The sequence below is a fragment of the Pleurodeles waltl genome, chromosome 8 (genome assembly GCF_031143425.1).
Source record: "Pleurodeles waltl isolate 20211129_DDA chromosome 8, aPleWal1.hap1.20221129, whole genome shotgun sequence".
Taxonomy (NCBI): Eukaryota; Metazoa; Chordata; class Amphibia; order Caudata; family Salamandridae; genus Pleurodeles; species Pleurodeles waltl.
This window is the reverse complement of record NC_090447.1, coordinates 84,593,325-84,614,133: the sequence shown is the minus strand read 5'-3', so window position 1 is coordinate 84,614,133 and position 20,809 is coordinate 84,593,325. Positions and strand designations below refer to the sequence as shown.

Genomic DNA, 20,809 nt, shown 5'->3' with positions numbered 1-20,809 from the left:
TCTGCTGTTCTGTAAACTGTATACATGTTTTCGTATAGTACTTTTGAAACCTCTGTTTGTTAAATACGGAACACGTACAGTTAAACATGCCATGGCTTTAGTTTTTAATCTGCAATCGGCAGATATTTGTTTTTATACCGCCACCTTTTTAAATCAGTGCATCAATTCCAGGAAAAGTATGAGTTTTTAATGTATTTTATTATTCATTCTATATATTTATGAATGACCATATGTATTACCCAATGAGCCATCAACTATAATTAATAACTGTAAGTTTTAATTGCAATGTCTTTTTAAATATGTATTGTTGTCTTTTTTTCTTTTCTTCTCTTCTTTGTTTATGCTTTTATGGTCATTTATATGTGCCGAATAAAGCTTATGAATTGAATTGATTGTCTGGTGCTGTTCAAGTCATCACGTACCAGACTAGTGCCTCCTGTTGAGGGGGGTACGATGTGAGGAGTTGGTTAAAGAAACCTGGTGCCGCCTGGGAACCCCCAGTCATTGGAGGCATGCCACTGAGCACTTTCTAAGTGGGATCAAACTTTTTGAGGCCACTGGAAGTTCACAGGCACCAGACATGGTGTTTCCAGTATGGAGACTCAGACATGGTAACTTGTTGTTATCAGAGGTGTCAAGGGCGGGTCAAGTCAACATGTCCTTCCGGCATCTCTTAATTACTGAGGTGCTGAATTTGTTTACTATTTGGTAACATTGGGGGGCATATTTATACTCCGTTTGCGCCGGAATTGCGTCATTTTTTTTTACGCAATTTCGACGCAAAACTAACTCCATATTTATACTTTGTCGATAGACGCGTCTAGCGCCAAAGTCCATGGAGTTTGCGTCATTTTTTAGCGTGGACACCTACTTTGCGTTAATGAGATGCAAGGTAGGCGTTCACGTCTAAAAAATCGACTCCGAGGCATGTGCGTCGGATTTATACTCCCGGGCAAAATTCACGCCCGGGAGTGGGCGGGTCAAAAAAAATGATGTACGGCCGCTTTTGCGCCGTTTTTTAGCGCCTGCAAAAGGCAGGCGTTAAGGGACCTGTGGGCTCTGAAGGAGCCCAGAGGTGCCCTCCCATGCCCCCAGGGACACCCCCTGTCACCCTTGCCCACCCCAGGAGGACACCCAAGGCTGGAGGGACCCATCCCAGGGGCATTAAGGTAAGTTCAGGTAAGTGTTTTTTTTGTGGCATAAGGGGGCCTGATTTGTGCCCCCCTACATGCCACTATGCCCAATGACCATGCCCAGGGGACAGAAGTCCCCTGGGCATGGCCATTGGGCAAGGGGGCATGACTCCTGTGGAGTCATTTCTATGGGGGTTGGGAGTGAAAAAAAATAGCGCAAATCGGGTTGAGGCGAAAAAATTGCCTCAACCTGACTTGCCCCATTTCTTGACGCCCAAGCTCCATTTTCCCCTACGCCGGCGCTGCCTGGTGTACGTCGTTTTTTTTAACGCACACCAGACGGCGCCGGCGGCTAACGCCGGCTAACGTCATTCAATAAATACGGCGCCCGCATGGCGCTTCAGAATGGCGTTAGCCGGCGCTAATTTTTTTGACGCAAAACTGCGTTAGCGCAGTTTTGCGTCAAAAAGTATAAATATGGGCCTGGATTGTTTGGCGGGCTGGGCATCTCTGAGTGTAACGGTTGGACCAGGTGATCATCCCCCTGTATTTTTCAGTCCTCTGAGTGACCCTCCTATTGGGAGCCCAAACTTCTCCTCCTTAATGATTTACTGGCTTTTATACAAGAGTGTGTGCATGCATACCAGTGACAACTGATACCAAGGCCCAAAGCCTAGGCGTGGGGTAGATGTGAGAGAGTGAGTCTGAGCCTAAACAAGTGAGTGCTGAGGCAGCACAGTGATGTGATGCTGGGTGCTCAGGCTCTGCCTGGGAGTTCAAAAGGTTGATGTCACAGTTTACTGGCACAGCTGAGGCCATGGGACTAGGTGGGAGTGTGGCTTAGTGTAATATACATTGTGCTGCTACTGTCAGCCCCAAGGCACACCCAGGATTGCACGTGTTACACTGACCATGGGTACCGTGAGGGTGGGCCTAGTGCTGACAGCGAGTGAGCCCCGTATGGGGGTGCAGGCAAGGAATGAGTTGTTTCCTCAAGTGTATGTACAGTGATCAATGTTAAACGTGGTGGGGCCTATTATGCCTGGGTCATTGAAATTAATACCCAAGTTTACATTGAATATTCTTGTGTGTTGGGTGCTCATTGACATTTACTGAGATCACATTGTAATCAAACTATGTTAATCATGTGTGTATTGAATACAATTTTTCTATATATGCAACCGATGTGAAGCCTCTTCTTGTGGTCATTCAGCCAGGGCGTTGTGGGAACCTCCTATTCTGTTGCTTTACACATTTCCTCCATGATAAGCCTGACTGATCCAAGCCAAGCTGAACAAGGGTGAGTTCAGGTTACCTAGCAGGTGTACTTGATCACCTTGGACAGGACTGGCATGTTCCCTTTGGCTGAGCTTAAGTTTTAGCCAACCGGACCAAGCAGCCTCCAACACTGTCAACAGGAGCTTGCAACGTCGGGTCCCTTGTCATCGTCGTGGGAGTTGCTAGGGCTTGCAAAGACTTGCATATGGATGCATTGGCACTGAGGTCAGAGTGAATTGTGCTGGGCTGGTGGTGGTATTAAAAGGGTTGGTTAAGGCCTGGCTATAAGTGTATTTTGCCACGTTGAAATGAGAGTTTAGCTAAACACACATACAGACCTCTATGGCAGGCGTGAGGCAGATTTGTAAGGCTACTTAAGAGGGTGGCAAATCGGTGCTGGAGGCCCACTAGTAGCATTTAATTGACATACTCTAGATACCTGTAGTACCACTTTACATGGGACTTACAAACAAATTCAGAATGCTGATTTGGGAAAAGCCAGTGCTGTCATGCTTTAAGGAGTGAGCACTTGCACTTTAGCATACGATAGCACTGGTAAAGTGCATAAAGCCCTACGTCCAACAGAACGAGATCAGAACATGTGTCCCCTGTAAAACTTTGCACTTGTATATCGCACTACTCACCCGTTAGGGTCTCAAGGCGCTGTACTCATACCGCTATGGAACCCCTCCTGGCTTTTCCATGTGAGGTGCCCACTCCTGGGCACCCCCAGGGTGAAGCCAGGCATCCAAGCGCTGGTGGGGCCGTTGTGGAGATTAAGCAAGCTATTGCCCAGAGTTGCAGATTGGGACCCATTAATTAGATTAGGCACTGATGCAAGAATTATCTGGTCCAAGGGAATTGAGCCCAAGATCTGCCAAAGCAGGACTTGAACCCTGGTCTTGAGCCAGATCTCTGCTTCAGGGTCTGCTGCTCTAACCATTGTGCCACACTTCTCCACCGTCAGGAACTCAATTGCCAGTATGGTCAGAAACTTAATAATTAAGAGAGAAACTAGAGTGAAGAGTTTAAAAGGTAGATGTATATGTGGTTTTGAGTGTTTTAGTAGAAAGTACAGCAGATAAAAAATATGAATTTATATAATTTGTTATTGTCTTTAATTCTAAGTGTAGCTGAGACTTGCATAAGAAACACATCTAGAAGGTTGAATGAAGTATTTAACCAGTTGATTGCAGAAATACACTTGACTTTGGAGGTGGTCTCTCTTTCTTTCCCAATTCCCCTTTCCCCTTTGCTTGTGCATATTGCTGGATGGTGCTAATTCAGAGTATTCACAGGTCGGGTGGAATTGGGATCTTGCATCTGCTCCTGTGGATTTTCTCTGGCACAGGTTAGTGTCAGACAGATTGAGGTGCCATTTTAATTTCCACCTGAGCAGATGGTTGAAGGTATAGATGTGCATGCTTTAGCTGCCCACATCAAAAACATGCAAACCCAATTGACCCACACAGCAGAAGAGAAAAAAAGTTTGATAGAAGAAATAAATAGATCCCACAAAGAATCACAACTCATGCAAAGACTAAATGAATTAACAGTTGGAACTGCACCTCAAGTTAGTGGGTTAGCCAACTACTGCTTCAGAAATTTCCACCCAGGTCATACATTTGATATATTACATCACTTCTTTGCCCCCCATAACATTTCAATGGAGACCCTCACAAGGAACTGACACAGTGTTCTCTCCATTTCCTTTGTAGACCAGTTATTTTTACTGAAGATCAATCAAAGGTAGCCTTCGTATTGTCCTATTTGCGCAGGTATGCAGTAGCCTGGTCAATACCTATGATCTCCAGAATGGTCCTTTGTTAAACAATTTTGCAAGATTAAAACATCTATTCCTTAGAATATTTGACCAAAGAGCTGTATCACAAGCTACTGACAATGAACTGTTAGACTTCAAACAAGTGAATAGAGAAATAATTCCTATTTGGCTCAGTTTCATAGTTAATAGTGGTCAGAGGCTAAGAGAGCAGCAATATTTTATTGAGGGCTTCAAGAATAACTAAAAGCTGCCCTAGCTCAAATTCTAGAAATACCCACAGAAATTCCCAAACAAATTGATTTAGTGACAACAATTTATCTACACCTCTAGGAGTGAAAAATGAAAGGAAAAGATACTTTTTTGTCCTCCTCCTCTTTTTGATAGAAGTAAAACAGAAACTGTTAAGAATTGTGATTCAAACTTGTTGGATGAACCAATGCAAATTGGCATTAAAGAGGTCCTCTTTCAAAAGAAGAAAAAGAAAAAAGGTGATCAGGGAATTTTTGCAGGTACTGTGGTCTGTGAATGCCCAAAAAAGCCAAAGCAGAATAATTTGTTAAAAGAGAAACTTCATCAGTGAAAGCTGTTGCCCGGTTGGGAGTTCAATTATAGATGACTTTGGAAAAACAACAAATCACAAACACCTTGCATACTGAGCCTCCACATCTGACAGTCTCTGAGATAACATTTTGAGAAAAGAAACTCCATCGTGTGTCCGTCATGATCAATTCAGGAGTTAGCGGAAACTTTTGTGACATGAATTATGCCCAGAGAATTGCTATCTGTTTCCTCAAAAAGAAGGTTGCTGAATTTGTACTTTCTATGGATGGAGCCCATTTACCTTCAGGGCCGATAACTGATGAGACTGAAACTATCAAGCTAACTGACGTCAATGGACATCAGGGGGAGATAAGATTCAACTTGATACATGCCCCTCAAATTCAGTTGATTCTAGGATTACCTTGGCTGACAGAACATGATCAGGAAATTGACTGGGAAAAGAGAACAGTTCAGATTAATTCAAGGTGTTGTCATAAACATTTTTACAAATCTATGGAGAAGGAAGAACTGAGTTCTCAAGCCCAGAATTTAACCACTCCTTCAAACTCAATCTGCAGTATAGAAAAGGTGTAAGGGAAAGTGGAATTTCCACAAGAAGATAAAGACTTGGCAACAATTTTGACAAGGTCAAAGCAGAAAAGTTACCACCACATAGATCATATGAGTGCAAGATTAAGTTGAAGCCAAGAGCGAATTTACGTTGTAGCCAAATATATGCTCCGACAGAAAAGGAAAAACTATTTTCATAGGAATATCTGGAACAATTTCTTGCAGAAGGGTTTATTCGTCCTTCACAGTCACCTGTCTCTTCTCCCTTGTTCTTTGTCCAAAAGAGGAATGGAGAACTAAGAACCAGCATCAACTACAAAGACTTGAACTTATTAACTATTTAAAAACAGTATCTGCTGCTGCTGATTTCCATGTTGATGGACCAAGTGAAGGAAGCCAAGATCTTTACTAAATTAGATCTTCGTGGTACCTACCATCTAATCCGAGCGGCTGAAGGAGATGAGTAGAAAAAAGCCTTTTTATAACAGATTCAGATTGTACAAATACCAAGTGATGCCCTACAGATTGTGCAATGCTCCAGCTGCTTGCCAACACTTTGTCAATGATGTCTTGGAAGAGTTTGAATGTCAGGATTTAAAATGTGCCTTTCAGTTGGATGAGGTGGAATTTCTTGGATTCATTCTATCTGCTAAAGGAATTCCTATGGATCCCACCAAGATCCCAGCTATTTTGAATTTGCCATCTCCCAAAGGCATGAATGAGTTTCAGAGCTTCACTGGCTTTGTCAATTTTTATCGTCATTTTATCAAAGAGAATTGTTCAGATATCCTGTCTTTTAAGAAAGGTACACAATTTCAATGGCCCAAAGAAGATGAAGAGGCCTTTCAATTCCTTAAGAAAGCCTTTACCTCTGCACCAATTTAGCTTTATCCTGATCCAGAAGAACCTTTTTGCTTTGAGGCAGAGGCCTCCGATTTAGCTATTGGAGGGGTATTATCTCAGAGACACAAGAGTACTGACCAATTACATCCAGTGGCCTTTAGATCATGTAAATTAACTCCTCCTGAAGTCAACTACTCCACTGCTGGTTTGCTCTCTAGTCAGGGTTATATTACCATCTTAGTATTTGTTGAAACTATAAAAACAATTATCCATTTCATTCCTCTTAAAAATATTCCAACAGCACCTCGATTGGCGCCACTCTTTTTACAGCACATTGTCAGAGCAAATGGTATTCCTGTGGTTGTGATATCTGACCAAGTAGCCCAGACTTTTTTCACATTTTTGGAAAGCCTTTTTGAAAAAACTAGGAATAGACTCTAGGGGGCATATTTATACTCCGTTTGCGCCGGAATTGCGTCGTTTTTTTTAACGCAATTTCAACGCAAAACTAACTCCATATTTATACTTTGGCGTTAGACGCGTCTAGCGCCAAAGTCCATGGAGTTAGCGTCATTTTTTAGCGTGGACACCTACTTTGCGTTAATTAAATGCAAGGACGGCGTTCCCGTCTAAAAAATCGACTCCGAGGCATGTGCGTCGGATTTATACTCCCGGGCAAAATTCACGCCCGGGAGTGGGCGGGTCAAAAAAAATGACGTACGGCCGATTTTGCGCCGTTTTTTAGCGCCTGCAAAAGGCAGGCGTTAAGGGACCTGTGGGCTCTGAAGGAGCCCAGAGGTGCCCTCCCATGCCCCCAGGGACACCCCCTGCCACCCTTGCCCACCCCAGGAGGACACCCAAGGCTGGAGGGACCCATCCCAGGGACATTAAGGTAAGTTCAGGTAAGTTTGTAAAAAAAAAATTTTTGTGGCATAGGGGGGCCTGACTTGTGCCCCCCTACATGCCACTATGCCCAATGACCATGCCCAGGGGACAGAAGTCCCCTGGGCATGGCCATTGGGCAAGGGGGCATGACTCCTGTCTTTGCTAAGACAGGAGTCATTTCTATGGGGGTTGGGAGTGAGAAAAAATTGCGCAAATCGGGTTGAGGCGAAAAAATTGCCTCAACCTGACTTGCCCCATTTCTTGACGCCCAAGCCCCATATCCCCCTACGCCGGCGCTGCCTGGTGTACGTCGTTTTTTTTTAACGCACACCAGACGGCGCCGGCGGCTAACGCCGGCTAACGTCATTCAATAAATACGGCGCCCGCATGGCGCTTCAGAATGGCGTTAGCCGGCTCTAATTGTTTTGACGCAAAACTGCGTTAGCGCAGTTTTGCGTCAAAAAGTATAAATATGGGCCTAGGTTCGCTACTAGTTATCATCCTGAGACTGACGGTCAGACTGAAAGAGTCAATCAAGAATTTGAACAATGTTTACATTTATACCTCTTAGACCAGGAAGGAGAGTGGCCTGATTTCATTTGGCCAGCAGAATTTGTGTATAATAATGCAATGCATGCTTCCACCAGCTAATCTCCATTTTGATTGCACTCCGGAAGACATCCAAATGTTTGGGTGGGAAAATCTGTTGCTGCAATTCCCACAGTTGATGACTTTAGCAAAAGAGTTCAGAAAGCTTATGAGCCTGCTAAAGAACATTTATCAAAATGTAATACCTCCTATAAAAACATGCATCTGAGACTGTCTGACCCTCTGGTCCGCCCTGATTTTTCACTTTTTGACCACCTAGTTTTTTACCTTTTACTGTGATGGAGCCTCCTAGTCAATGACTCCCCCACAGTAAACTCATGGTAAAATGGATTGCGCTTGTGATCGCCAGTGCCTCCTTGCTAAGGAAAGTGGTGCAGCAAGAGCAGGAGGCCCTGGGCTGGTTACACGTGATCATGTGTGCACATGTTTGCCCCCATGTAAGGGATGTCCGGGGAGGGCTCCTGGTGTGTGCAGTCCAAGAACTGCACTTAGGGAGCCTGGCACAGAAGGAACTATGCAGAATGGGTGGTGACCTGGAGTAGGCCTGAGATGGATGTACACTGAGGAGGGATAATCAGTGTGCTAATGTATTTTTACTGTAGGGACACTCCAATACATGTCAACATCAGTGTGCTTACTGTCTTTTCACTGTAGGGACACTCCATTCAATGTCAATGGGAAAGAGTTACTGAGGGCATAACTCAGGTCCCCTAAGGCCCACAGAGACCAGAGTCACACCAATGTACACTGTAACCTGTATGAAAAGAATGAAGCAGTAGGTTACAAAAGCATAGTTGTACAACTTATGGGTCATCCAGGAATGTCATCTTTCTCTGACTCAGATCAGGATTAGGGTCAATTACTGCTCTATCCAGCTACCTGAGTAGGGACTTGCATCAATCAGCCGGCTGTCAGCGATTGCCAGGAAATGGGGGCCGAAGCCCTGAAAGGAATGTTAGGAAGGAGGAGCTGAGTTTCAGAGCACATGTGGCCCTAGTTCCTGGACGGCACAATTTTGAACTATCCCAGAAGACTGTGCAGGAAGAAGGGGACAGGGGCAAGGAAGTGATGTGGTACGTCTGGATTGGCCAGAGGGGGAGCCCTTCTGGACACTTCCACTCCCCACTTAAAATGCCCTGCACAGGGGAGAGCTCTCTCTCTTTGCTGTGGTTCACTGCTGGACACTGAGACTGCAGATGGGCGCCATTTACAACTGGAGAGAAGAACCCACTGACTGGACCCCTGGGGCAGAGACTCTGCCCCGGAGGGACTTCAGGCCCAGTGAGGTTCAGTCTAGGACCAGGTAAGCTGGACCTCTTACTCCCAGTGAGGACTAGTTGGGGGAAAGACTGGGCTAGCGCAAGGGGAGTGCGCTGCCCAGAAGAAAAGTAGGACCCCCCCCAGAAGGAAGGTTGGAGCAGGGAGTCAGTGGGACTGGCTCCCTATAATCTGGGACACTTAAGGGCAAGGAGGCCTAAGGAGAGTGCTCCTGGTGGCAAGGGCTCATCAACGGGAGCAAAACGACACCAGATCCATGAAAATCGTCCCTTGGGAGCCAGATATATCCAAAGTTGAAGGTCTGTGACCTTTTCCCTACTTCTGAGCGAGAGGCGAATTGCGTGGAGCTCCCCCAAATGAAGCAAAGCCGGGTCCCGCCATCTCGACCCCCATGAAGGTGAACTTAGAGGGCCCGAACCCCATCCTGGGGCCCCACTGAGGAGGAAGATGGGAGCACTGTTGCACTACCCATGAATATGGTGGAAAGGGGGGGCCCCAGACCCCATCCCAGGTGATCCTGCCAAGAAGAACAGTCATGCGGCACCATTGCCTCCCCCATGAAGATGGCTGCTGGCTGAGGGAGGACCGGCGGATGAAGATTAAGCCGGGGAGCACCGTCGCACTCCCAGTGAAGGTGGTACTGGGGCCCCACCAGAAGACAAAGTCGGGGGGGATGTCGTCGCACCCCCATGAATATGGCCAGAGGACCCCAGACACAATCTGGGGCCCAATGAAAAGATCAAAGGGGCGCCCTGGATTCCATTCTGGGGGCCCCGAAGCCTCAGGAGAGTGGGGGTGCGGTCCCACTCCCCCCAGAGAGCCTGTCCGGCCACCCAGCAGTACGCATCTGCCCACAGACACCAAAGGAAAGGTTGGCTCCAGCAGCAGCACCTGGAGGTGTTGGCCGTATGGGGAGCTGGCGGGAGCAGCCATCCATGGGCTCCCCGAGCTGCTCCCCAGCAGCACCCAGCTGACGGGGTGTCCAGTTGGTACCGGATACACCCCAAACCACAATGGCAGCAGGTGGTGGGCTCCCCGCGCTGCCTTTCACCAAGACAGCAACATGATGAGGGTGTTCGTGTGGGACCAGAGACCCCGCCAACCATGAGGGCTACCGGAGGTGGCCTCACCCAGAAATGCAGCATAAGGCTGCAAGAAGAGAAAAACCACTGAGGAAACGCAAAGTGGGTCTCCCCGGCACAGCGGGAGAGCCGCTCATTCGTTATGTATATGTCTCACAAGGTCTTGCAATGCCCAACGTCATTCTGAGCTGTGTTCTCAGCTCATGGTGGCTTCAGGAAGATGAGGTCACCACCAACGAAGCGCCCATTGTCAGGGGGAGCTGCAGGATCAGCGCAGCATTCCCCCCAATGCAATGTTTGTGTCCCCGCACTAGTTTGGGTGGGACAAGGGAATCATAACCTCTCAAGGGTTCCAACATACTGCAAAGCACAAGCCTCTTAGAACTTTTGTTCTTTGTTTGTGGGAGTGCACCCTTTAGGGGTGTAGGATGGTATTACACTAGGTTTATCAGGAATAACCAAGAAGTAATCAAACTAATCTAAAAGTAATCCAAAAATAATCTTAATCTTTGAAGTATGTAAACATGTCTCTATATGTTCCTTGTTAATGCTGATTTGCGTAATGAGACTGATAACCACTTTCTCGCACAGTTGATGTACTTATTTGCAAGATTTTGGTGCTTTCACCCTACATTACAGTCAAATGTTGCATTGGGATACCAGGGATTGTTTTGCCATGTGGGTTGTTGGATTATATTTCCCCTTGGGGAGACATGAGAGATTACACAATGTCATCCAAGACTAATTCCATCCGTTTGTGTATATTTGTACATTGTTGCATAGAATTGAGTAGTGTGTGTGTAATAAATGTACTTTCACTTTATCAAAAGAAAAAGCACAGACTGGACAATCATTTATTGAGTGTCTTGCTTGTGTGCTCGTGTATGGGGATTACTAGCCCACACAACTTCCCTTGAGTAAGCCTTGGACTGCTCTGCAACGCTATCCCTTGAGAGTCAAGCGCAACAATGGGGTGTTAGGTTCCCAGTGGTGGTCATGTGTGGACCCATCACTTGTGCAGGCCACACAATTAATGACCCACCTTCCAACAATGCTGAAAAGAAAAGAAGAAAGAATCCTAACTACAACATAGGCGATAAGGTTTGGTTATCTACCCGACATTTGCACTTGAAAGGAAACAAAAAGTTTCAAACTTTCAGAATTAACAAAACAACCAGCCCAGTGTCAGTACAACTCACACTACCTCCCCAAGTTGAGATTCATCCTATATTTCATGTCTCTCTGTTAAAAAAGAACCCACCAAATTTCAGATTGACTGCTCCTCCAGTTCCAGTACAATTAGGTTCCAAGTTAGAGTATGAAGTGAGTAGGACCTTAGATTCGATACTCAAAAGTGGAAAATGGTATTACGAGATTGAATGGAAAAGTTTTGGCCAGATGAAAGATCTTGGGAGCCTTCGCAGAACGTTCATGCTCTAAGGTTAGTGAATCAGTTCCATCTTGTATTTCCCAACAAAACTTTAAAGGAACAACCTTTGAGAAGGAGTACTGTCAGGAACTCAATTATCAGCACTGTCATAAACTCAATGGCCAGCTTCAGACGTCACTTCCCTAAAATAATATCCCCTTGGTAGCTGCAACAACCTCATGTCTGCTGAAAAGAATGCTGTTTATCAGGGTGAGAGCATCCGACGACTCTTTTGTCAGAACAAATTTTACTTGGCTTTTGTGAGCATGCATGGCCTGAGTGGCACAATGGAGCAACGGTATACAAAATAGGAACATAAAAAAATAATAAAGGATTACAAACAACTGCACAGTCCAACCCAAACTCCCATATTAATAAGCTGTCATTGTAACCACCAAGATTTAGTTCCCTTCAATCAGTCCCCTGCCAACCCAGGCAAGTCTCTAAAAGTTCTCATTGAGGCCAGGGTCATGAGTGCATATTGGTTCTAGAACAATGCCTCGATAGTCGACCCATTTCCTCCAAATTTTTAAATGATTTTGAGGGCATCCCCTCACCTTATAGACAGCCATCTCCAGTCCCATGCAATGGTCCATAACCCATTTCCATACTATTCTGCCTTCCATGTCCTGGGGATGTCTCGTTCAGGCAAGGGTGGGGCATGAAAATAAAAGTGAATGTTTTTACCTTAGGCCCAAATACCCTCTGTGCAGTGAAGGAGGATGAGTTTGGGGTCCCTTGGTATGGTCCAGGAGAGGACTTCATCCAAACAGGAGAGAACACTCTGCCAAAACCCGTCACTGGACAACTCCACAATTAACATAGGAAGGTACCCTCTGTCGTTCAACAGTCAAGACATACAGCAGAGGCATTCAGACCCATGCGCCACAATCTGTGTCATGTACAGTAGGCCCTGTGTGGGTATTTAAAATGAATTAGACAAAGGTGAGTGATACTGCTGCCATCCTGGCTGCCCCAGTGCTTCTGTCCAGTTGTTACTGTCCGATGTGCCCAAGTCTGCTTTCTAGGCAGGTGGAGGGTGCATTGGTATTGTTAGTGACTAGGGTTCAGTATATTTGGGTGATTTTATGAGATTCCAGGTCTCCCAGAAGGAGTTCACCGTCAAGGGAGTTAATTTCAAATAGAGTTTAATGTGCTGTATGTATGGGGTGAAGGCATGAGGGAGTTGGAGGTAGCGGTGAAATTGGCTGCGGCGATATTCCACTTGCATATCATGGAAAGATGTCTACACTATGCCCTGCATCACATCGCCCACGGTGGAAATCCCTATAATGACTGGAAACCCTCAAGTTGGGCCACCCAGAGAAGGAAACAGCCTCGCCAAAGTGGTGTCTGCTCAGTCAGCCACCCTATACATCTCAGAGCACTCTTCCATAGTCCCTGAACCACCTGGGTAGCCGGCAGCAGAAGTCCTACACCACCACCATTGTATAAATATGTAAGAGAGGATGTATCAGTCATCACCCACTTCTCAAGCACATAAGCTGGGTCCCTTAGAGAACCATCCCATCAGTCATTTATGACTAAGAGGTGTGCAGCGGTGTAGTAGGAAAAAATGTCAGCAGCTGCTATACCCCTGCAATATGTAGTTTGGAAACACAACACAGGCCGCCTACCATCTCAAAGAAAGCCTCCAAGAATAGAGTTGATCTGCCTAAACCAGGCCTGGGGAATGGTATTTGGGTATTTCTGAAATTGATACAATAATCTGGGAAGGGATACCAATTTTAAGATTGCTCATCCACCTGTCAAGCCCGGCATATATTCAATATGTCCATCATACCCATTCATGGGGAAGACCCTGGACTTGGTGGTATTTATGTAGAGGCCCAAAGTCTCCCCAAAGATGAGCATGATTTGCATAAGGTGGGGTCCTGTAGTTTCCAGCTCAGTAAGAAAGAAGAGAACATAATCTGAATAAAGGGTGATTCTACCAGAGAGCCCGGGACTCTACTTAAATTCCTGCACCTGAGCATAAATCCTAACCCACACTGCAAGTGGCTCAATGACTGTCACAAAAAGGAGTGGAGCAAGAGGGTCTCCGTCCCTCATTCCTCTTTGTATCAGGAAGGGATCTGACACAGCTCCCGCCACCCTGACTGTCGCCGATAAGTCCTTGAACAGGAGCTGTATATATGAGAAGAACTTGGGGCCAAAATTCAGTCTCCTAAGAAAAGCAAAGGGAAAGTCCCAGTGGACTGAGTTAAAGGCTCAATCCATATCAACCAGTAGCATAGACACCAGCTTTTTTAGATGGCTACCACAGCAAAGGTGTAATGGACTGAGCGTATATTTTGCCGCATGGCTCAAGAAGGTATAAAACCTGACTGGTCTGGGTGAACAAGGTCCTGGACATATTTCACTAGTCTACATGCTAGTGTCTTAGCGAGAAGTTTCACCTCCATGTTGAGGAGAGAGATCTGATAATATGGTGACCAGTCTTCTGGGGGTAGCGTTCTGCGACTGCTGTTTAGAGATCTAGCCTTTGAGAAGACTCTTCATGCTGATCTTTTTGTTGTGTATGCAGGTTTTGAAAAATGCACACTTCAACTGTTTACCTCAGACAGAGAGCAGTGTCTTCATGCTTCTCATTCTCATTTAGGAGTTTTTGACTGGAATTCTACATTATTGGGCCTTGCCTTCAGTTAGAGGTGTGCACACCAAAGGGTTATTCCCTTCTTTTTAGGTAGTGTCTCAGAAGAGGAAGAAACTTTGTGAAGGGAGTTTGTGTCTTTTGCCTGAAGATTTTTTAAGACACTGTTCAACGTCTTTAGAAGAGTGTCATTAAGGACTTGTTCAAAATTGACAAGTGATGTTAAAAACGACTTCAGAAGAGTTTAATAAATTGGAAACCCACCTGTTTAGAACTCTGGTGTTCATCACATGTTTTTTAATTAACTGAAGTAACTAGAAACATCAAAGACTAGGAAGGTAAGTCTCACAATTGATTGAAAAGCAGAAAACTGTACATAAATTCGGAACTATTCTTCATTGCTTTATAATTAAGAGAAACGCTAGTCTGCAGAGTTTATAAAATAGAAGTATGAGTGGTTTTGAGTGTTTGAGTAGGAAGTACAATAGATCCAAAATGCAAATATATAAAAATTGATATTGCCTTTAAATCTAAGTTTATCTGAGACTCATAAGAAACACATCTAAAAGGTTGAATGAAGAACTTACCCAGTTGAGCGCAGAAATACACCTGACTCTGGAGGTGGTCTCTCTTTCCTTCCTACTCCTCCCTTCCCCCTTGCTTGTGCATACTGCCAAATTGTGATCATTGAGAGCAGTCAAAGGTAGTGTGGAATTGGGATTTTGCATCTGCTGCTGTGGATTTTCTCTGACACAGGTTAGTGTCTGACATTCCCCCTCCATCTGAAGGCAGGGAAAACTGATCAACCTCTTGGGAGTTTTCATCACTAAGGTGGAAGAACCTGGGGAAATCATTAGCATTTTCATGGCTTGACCCACAAGGGTGTTCTACCCTAAAGTCCATTCCCTATAAGGAGATTGACCACCTCAACAATTTGGTATTTTCATCCCTCATTTGCATGAGCCATCTGAGGTGCATTGGGTCTGTATGTGTCCCAAACAGGTATGGTCTCAGCTACTTCAGTGACCAGATCACTGTAAAGGCTTCTCTCTCAAAATATTCCACCTCTCTTCCCGGGAATTAACCCCTCTGCTAAGGAAGGCTGCCAGGTGGTCTAGGCACTCCTCATTATTTAACTGTGCGAAGACAGTCCCTATGCCATGCTGTGAGGAGCCTGTCCTCACAATAAACTCTTTAAAGAAGTCAGGAACCCCGAGTACAGGTGCTGTACATACATATCTTCTTTGAGGGTGTCGAAGGATTTCTGGCAGGCTTCTGTCCAGATCACTTTTTGGCCTGCTTCTTGGAAGTCAGGCCAGTTACGGGGGCAATAATAGTACCATAACCCTTACCAAACCTCCTATTGTATCCTGTGAGGGGTTTGCCAGGCCAGGATAGTCTCAATCTCGGCTTGCAAGCGCTGCACCTTATCCCCACCCACTATGTGGCCCCGATACACCATGGTACCTGCCCTATCGTGTACTTACTGGCCTTGACAGTCAGGCCTGCCTGCTGCACGACTTAAAGCACCATTTGGTAGTGGAACAGGTGTTCCTCCAATCTGGAGCTGAAGACAGCTATGTCATCCAGATATGCAGCACAACATTCCACCTTCCCAGCAAGGACCCTGTTCACCAAACTCTGAAAGGTGGCAGGGGCATTCTTTAAGGCGAAGGTCATCACCCTGAGTTGGAAGTGGCCTTCTGGGGTCGAGAATGCAGGCCTCTCCTTTGCCCCCTCAATCAGAGCAATCTGCCAGTAACCTGGGGTGAGATTAAAAGTACTAAGAAATTTGGCAGTACCTAGGCAGCCTGTAAAGCCTTATTTTGCCAGGTGAAAATGGCAGTCTAAAACCATATAACCCGGCTGCAGTGGCATGCCTAACACATGTTTGAAAGGATACTTATGAGGGTGGCACAAAAAGGGCTGCAGGTCCACTAGGAGAATTTAATTTACAGGCCCAGTTATAGGTAGTAGCACTTTACAAGGGACAAGGGAAATTATGACCATTGGCTGTAGGCCAATTGTACCATGTTTTTATAGAGAAAGTACATGCACCATGTACAGTGCCATGATCCACAGTGGTAAAGTGCACAGGATCCCAACAAACACATATATACAATCAGCAAAAATGAAGTAGTAAGGCAAAATGTTTGGGGGGGGACCACCCTAGGGTTGACAGGTGCCAGAGAAGGCAAGATGAGTGAAGACATGAAAAATGCAAATTTTGTTTAGTGTTTTTGATCATGGGCTCTTAATGAAGTTCCAGGTATGATGACGTCTCAGAGGAAGGTGTTAGTTGTGTTGTGAATTACTGGTGAAATTAGTAGTTTATGGATTTTATCTAGGAATATTAATCTATATCTAGATGGGCAGTTGATATGTTTTCGTTGTGCATTAGTTTTATCACCCTAGACAAAAGTTTGAAGCAGGAGTATGATAGTGAATATTTTAGAGTAGAGGTCCATCTCTTTTTGCATATGAAAACTAGGCCCAATCCACTTTGGTCAGGTCTAATCCAGAGTCGCCATCTGGTATGAGGATGTCAAATGAAGGAGCAGGCATTGGGCAGAATCCTGTTATGGAATAAATAACAGCTTGATAATCTGGTCTTTTTAAGTTTCACAGTCTCACAGGTCTGGGCTTGGTGGACTGGACTTTAAACAGCCCACCTTTTAGAGTAGAGTCCAGATGGTTTGTAGTTTATTACATAGGTGATGGAATGTGAATTTGGTAATTCATTGCCATTGCAGGCATTGAGAAACTTATAGTAAATAAAGCCAAGAGTACAATAAGTTACGGCTACTGGTCTATACTTTGAACTCCAGTAAATAGGAGGAGGCAGGAAGCTTCAGTTGAATAAGGATGAGAGGTTCATTAATTAAGCATTATCTCAAGAAGACATGGCAACACAATGTGATAATGGCTATTACCAAATGCCAGCCCATTCACACAATATATTAGATAGCCAAGATAGTCTCATGAAATGTCAAGGACTAAAGGGGCAGTGTATCCCACAAAATTTGAAAGGGGCAGTAGCCTTTACAGAAGATTCTGACTCCTAGCCTACTTGTGCGCAGAGTTTCCCTGATTGTCTGTTGGAAATTGGGATCTTTGGCACCTTTAGTAGTAGACAGTTCACTGGACTATCAGATATCAGCATAATGTTCCCTGATAGTGCTGCTGTTTCAAGTTGTTTTAAACCCTAGTTATGATGAAGACATGCGTAATCTATTCTGTGGGGTTGAAACGTTACTTACTCGCTTAGGACAGTTCTCTCCATAATAAACACTACTAGACAAAACCTGACCTATCACATCAACACTTTTGAGAAACTGTAGATATTTCTGTCAAAGCCTTCTATTTTTGTGGGTGTTCCTCACAAATCTGTTTATTTTCCTTACACCTTACTGACTTGCTCTGTAACACCACTGATACATATAGCACCCTTAATTTATATGGTTAAAGTGTATAATAATATGATTGTTCTCTCTAAATTGATAACCTGCTATCCTAACTAAACAATGACAACTTCTCTTTAGAGGCTACATGGGTAGTACTGCACATTTGTCTGTGTTTCCACATTTATTAATAATTTTCTAAATGTAGTTACCCCATTTTAACTGGAAAATATGATATTGAAATTAAATGTGAAGGAACCTCTCTTTTTACTTATCACCTACAAAGTTGGAAGGGAAAATAATTAAATATTTCTGCTTTTGAGTCAACCTAAAAAATTCTTGTTTCTTCCTGCATCCGCTCCAGTCTTTCAAGATGCAAATGCTCTTCTAAGTTCCAGTATGGAATTTCCAAGCAGTTGAAATTTAATTTATCTAGCCAGTTTCATTCACACATGCGTTACTAGCAATACTTGGAACATTGAACCATTTTACAGCCTTTTTAAATTCATAATTTTACCCAAATATCAGAAATCCATAGGCCACATGCGTTCGCCTTTTACCAGCTAAGAAGAGACATGTTGAAACCATAACATATTTAAAGATTGGAGTTATGTTAAAGGAATAAACATCCTCTGTTCAACTCAGCTCAGAGGATAGCAATCCTAAAAATGTCAAACATTTGAGGGTTCCATTCACACAAAAATATATAGGTTTTGAAAACTCCTTTTATGAAACTATGTTTTTTGTAGTATGTCCATTTCAGAGGTGTTTTATTTGATCTGTTGTTCAAAGCAGACATTGCATGTAGAATAAATAAATTTCGCTTCTACAGTAAAGACTTACACATTTGTATGAAAGTGCTTATGAAAGTGCTTCAGACTATAGAAAAAGTGCTTATGTGTTATACAAATGCAGTTAACATAATAAGTTTTAGACACCAGTAGAAAGAAACACAAACCCAATGTTAAAGTTGTCATTGCAATCATTGTGGCACAGAGGTGCAGAGTTTGTGCTATTAAAATTTTAATGAGTTATGAACGATAGCAAATAGAACTGATTTTACTGCTTACAATCAACATTCAAGAATGTTGCTTTGTTTGATGATATCTGCTTGGGTTTGAAAATATATGTAACATCATTCACTGCATGCCCCTTTAAAAGGCCTCAGGATTGGAATGCAAAAATACTTAGTTGCACATGTATCAAAAAGTCACATAGTATAGCGCAGCAAGTCGCCTCGCTGTGCTGTGTGACAGGGAATGGGCGAGGAATGCGCTGTTTCTAACATTATACAGTGCATTCCTGCCTTTTCCCAGCATTGGGGCACAATGTGCTGACTAGCGCCAATGCAGGAACTTTTGCACTATGGTTCAAGGGTGTCTGCATTGTATGCAGGATTGTTTTTGTGCAGGAAGGGGCACCCTATCTATTTATTTGGTTAGATACAATAACAGCTACTGACAGAAACAGGCATATTGATTATTGATTGAAAGAGAAAAGTTATACCTTTGTCGGAAGAGTGTGTTATCATAATAACGGCATGATGCATTATTGTTGCATTTTCTTCCCCATAATAGACAAGTGCTATCAATGACGCGGCCATACAACGTAGGACAGGGCAACCAGGCTGAAAAGAAAAATACATTTTTGTTAAACCCTGATATTGAAAGTGTGCAATTCCTACATACACTGTGAAAAAACAGATTCTCGTTTTTTAAATCGAGCACCTAAGCGCTTTGACCTGTTGTAAGTAGTGTGGACACCCGTGTCACGCCCCTCATTTTTACACGTTCGTAGGCTTGTCTTTCAAAAATCACTTGATTTCATTGGTAATTGCTTCACGTTTGTCCTGCCTTGAGGCTGTTTTTGTCACGCCTTGCAGATTGCCCCGTTACTTGCATTATTGCACAATTGCCGATATACTTCAGCGTGGGCGAACTATTTTTTTGTCTCTCACCTTCATGCTGCATGGCAGCCATGGCGCTCACAGCGCGAACAGGCACAACAGAGTGAACACGCACAACAGCGTGAACTCGATCGCGGTATTGAAGCGCTGGTCATAATGTTCACAGTTACCTAATCAGAGTCATTTCCTGTGGCTCTCCCTTTAAAACACTTGAAATTGGTAAATGCTTTACATAAAACAGAAATTTTCAAAACAATAGTGACTCTCCCGGCACGGCAGGAGAGTCGATACTGCAATCTTCACTGCACTCAAGAAAACTTGGCCCAAAATGCTTTGCAAGCATTCTTTTTCACAACATTTTTGCCCATAACTCAGCCCGTGGTGTTCCTAGGATAATAGGACCACCACCAAAACATTCAGCATGGCACGTTCTTTTTGTCTAGGACACCTTTGGGTCTCCATATGAGGTTAATGGGGACCCCAAAACAATAACCCCTCCCATTGTTCAGTGTCTCTGTAAGCATTCTCATGTCTGGAACTTTTGTTTTCCAGCTCGGATTAGCTTGTGTTTTAAGGGCCTTGTTTGTAATATCATTGCTATAGGCTTGCTAACCCTGAAAATATGTAACGTACCATGCGCTCTAACGGCTACATGTATGGATACTCTGCATAATTTATTGCCATTTTCTTTTTGTATTATTTATTGTAATTTTTTTTGTGTGCCCTCTAGGGGTTAACTATATAGTTAAATGACCATCTTTCTTACAAATGCTATTTTCATTGTGGTGTTCTCTAGGGGTTGTTCTAAGCATTACAGTCATATCAACATATTAAAATATTTGGAAACTTGCCCCATAATGCTTTGCAGGACATTACTTTTATAAAACATTTTTGCTCATAACTGTGGTGGTCGTAGGATAATGCGACCACCTTCAAAACTTTGATCACAATGTGCTCTGTCTACATCATCTCTGGGTCCCCACTCTATGTTAGTGGGGACTCCAAAAAAAATAACCCCTCACACTATTCAATGTCTTTGTGGCTTTCTCATGGCTAGAACATTTGTTTTATAGCTAGGAGAAGTGTTATTGTAAAGCCTTTTTTTAAAAAAATATCATTGCAGTAGGTCTGCTAGGTCTAAAATGTCCTCTAGGGGCTAAGTATATGGCCACACTGCATTACTTTCTCCTGTTTTTTATTCTAGGGGTTATACCCTATAGGTGCTAACAATATGACTATGTTTCTTACAAATCATATTTTTCTTATGGTGCCCTATATGGGTTGTTTTGCGAACTACAGTCTAATGCCAAACTTTTATTTCTGATAAAGGTTTAAATAATAAGTTTATATATTTTAATAATCTCTCTTTGCTACAGTTGTGACCATAATTCAGACCAATTTAAGATCCTTATTACATAATGACTGTTTGAACACTTTTGATTGTTTGGGCGACCCTAT

The 20,809-nt window shown here is 43.9% G+C and overlaps 1 protein-coding gene across 1 annotated transcript in view; it reads right to left on the bottom strand.

Annotated features, from left to right (window-relative positions):
• Positions 1-20,809, bottom strand: part of LOC138249740 (solute carrier organic anion transporter family member 2B1-like) — a 464,484-nt gene that overhangs the window by 29,507 nt on the left and 414,168 nt on the right. The window contains exon 14 of the mRNA XM_069203799.1: positions 18,952-19,072. Within this exon, the coding sequence (XP_069059900.1) occupies positions 18,952-19,072 (121 nt within the window). The remainder of the gene's footprint in view (positions 1-18,951; positions 19,073-20,809) is intronic.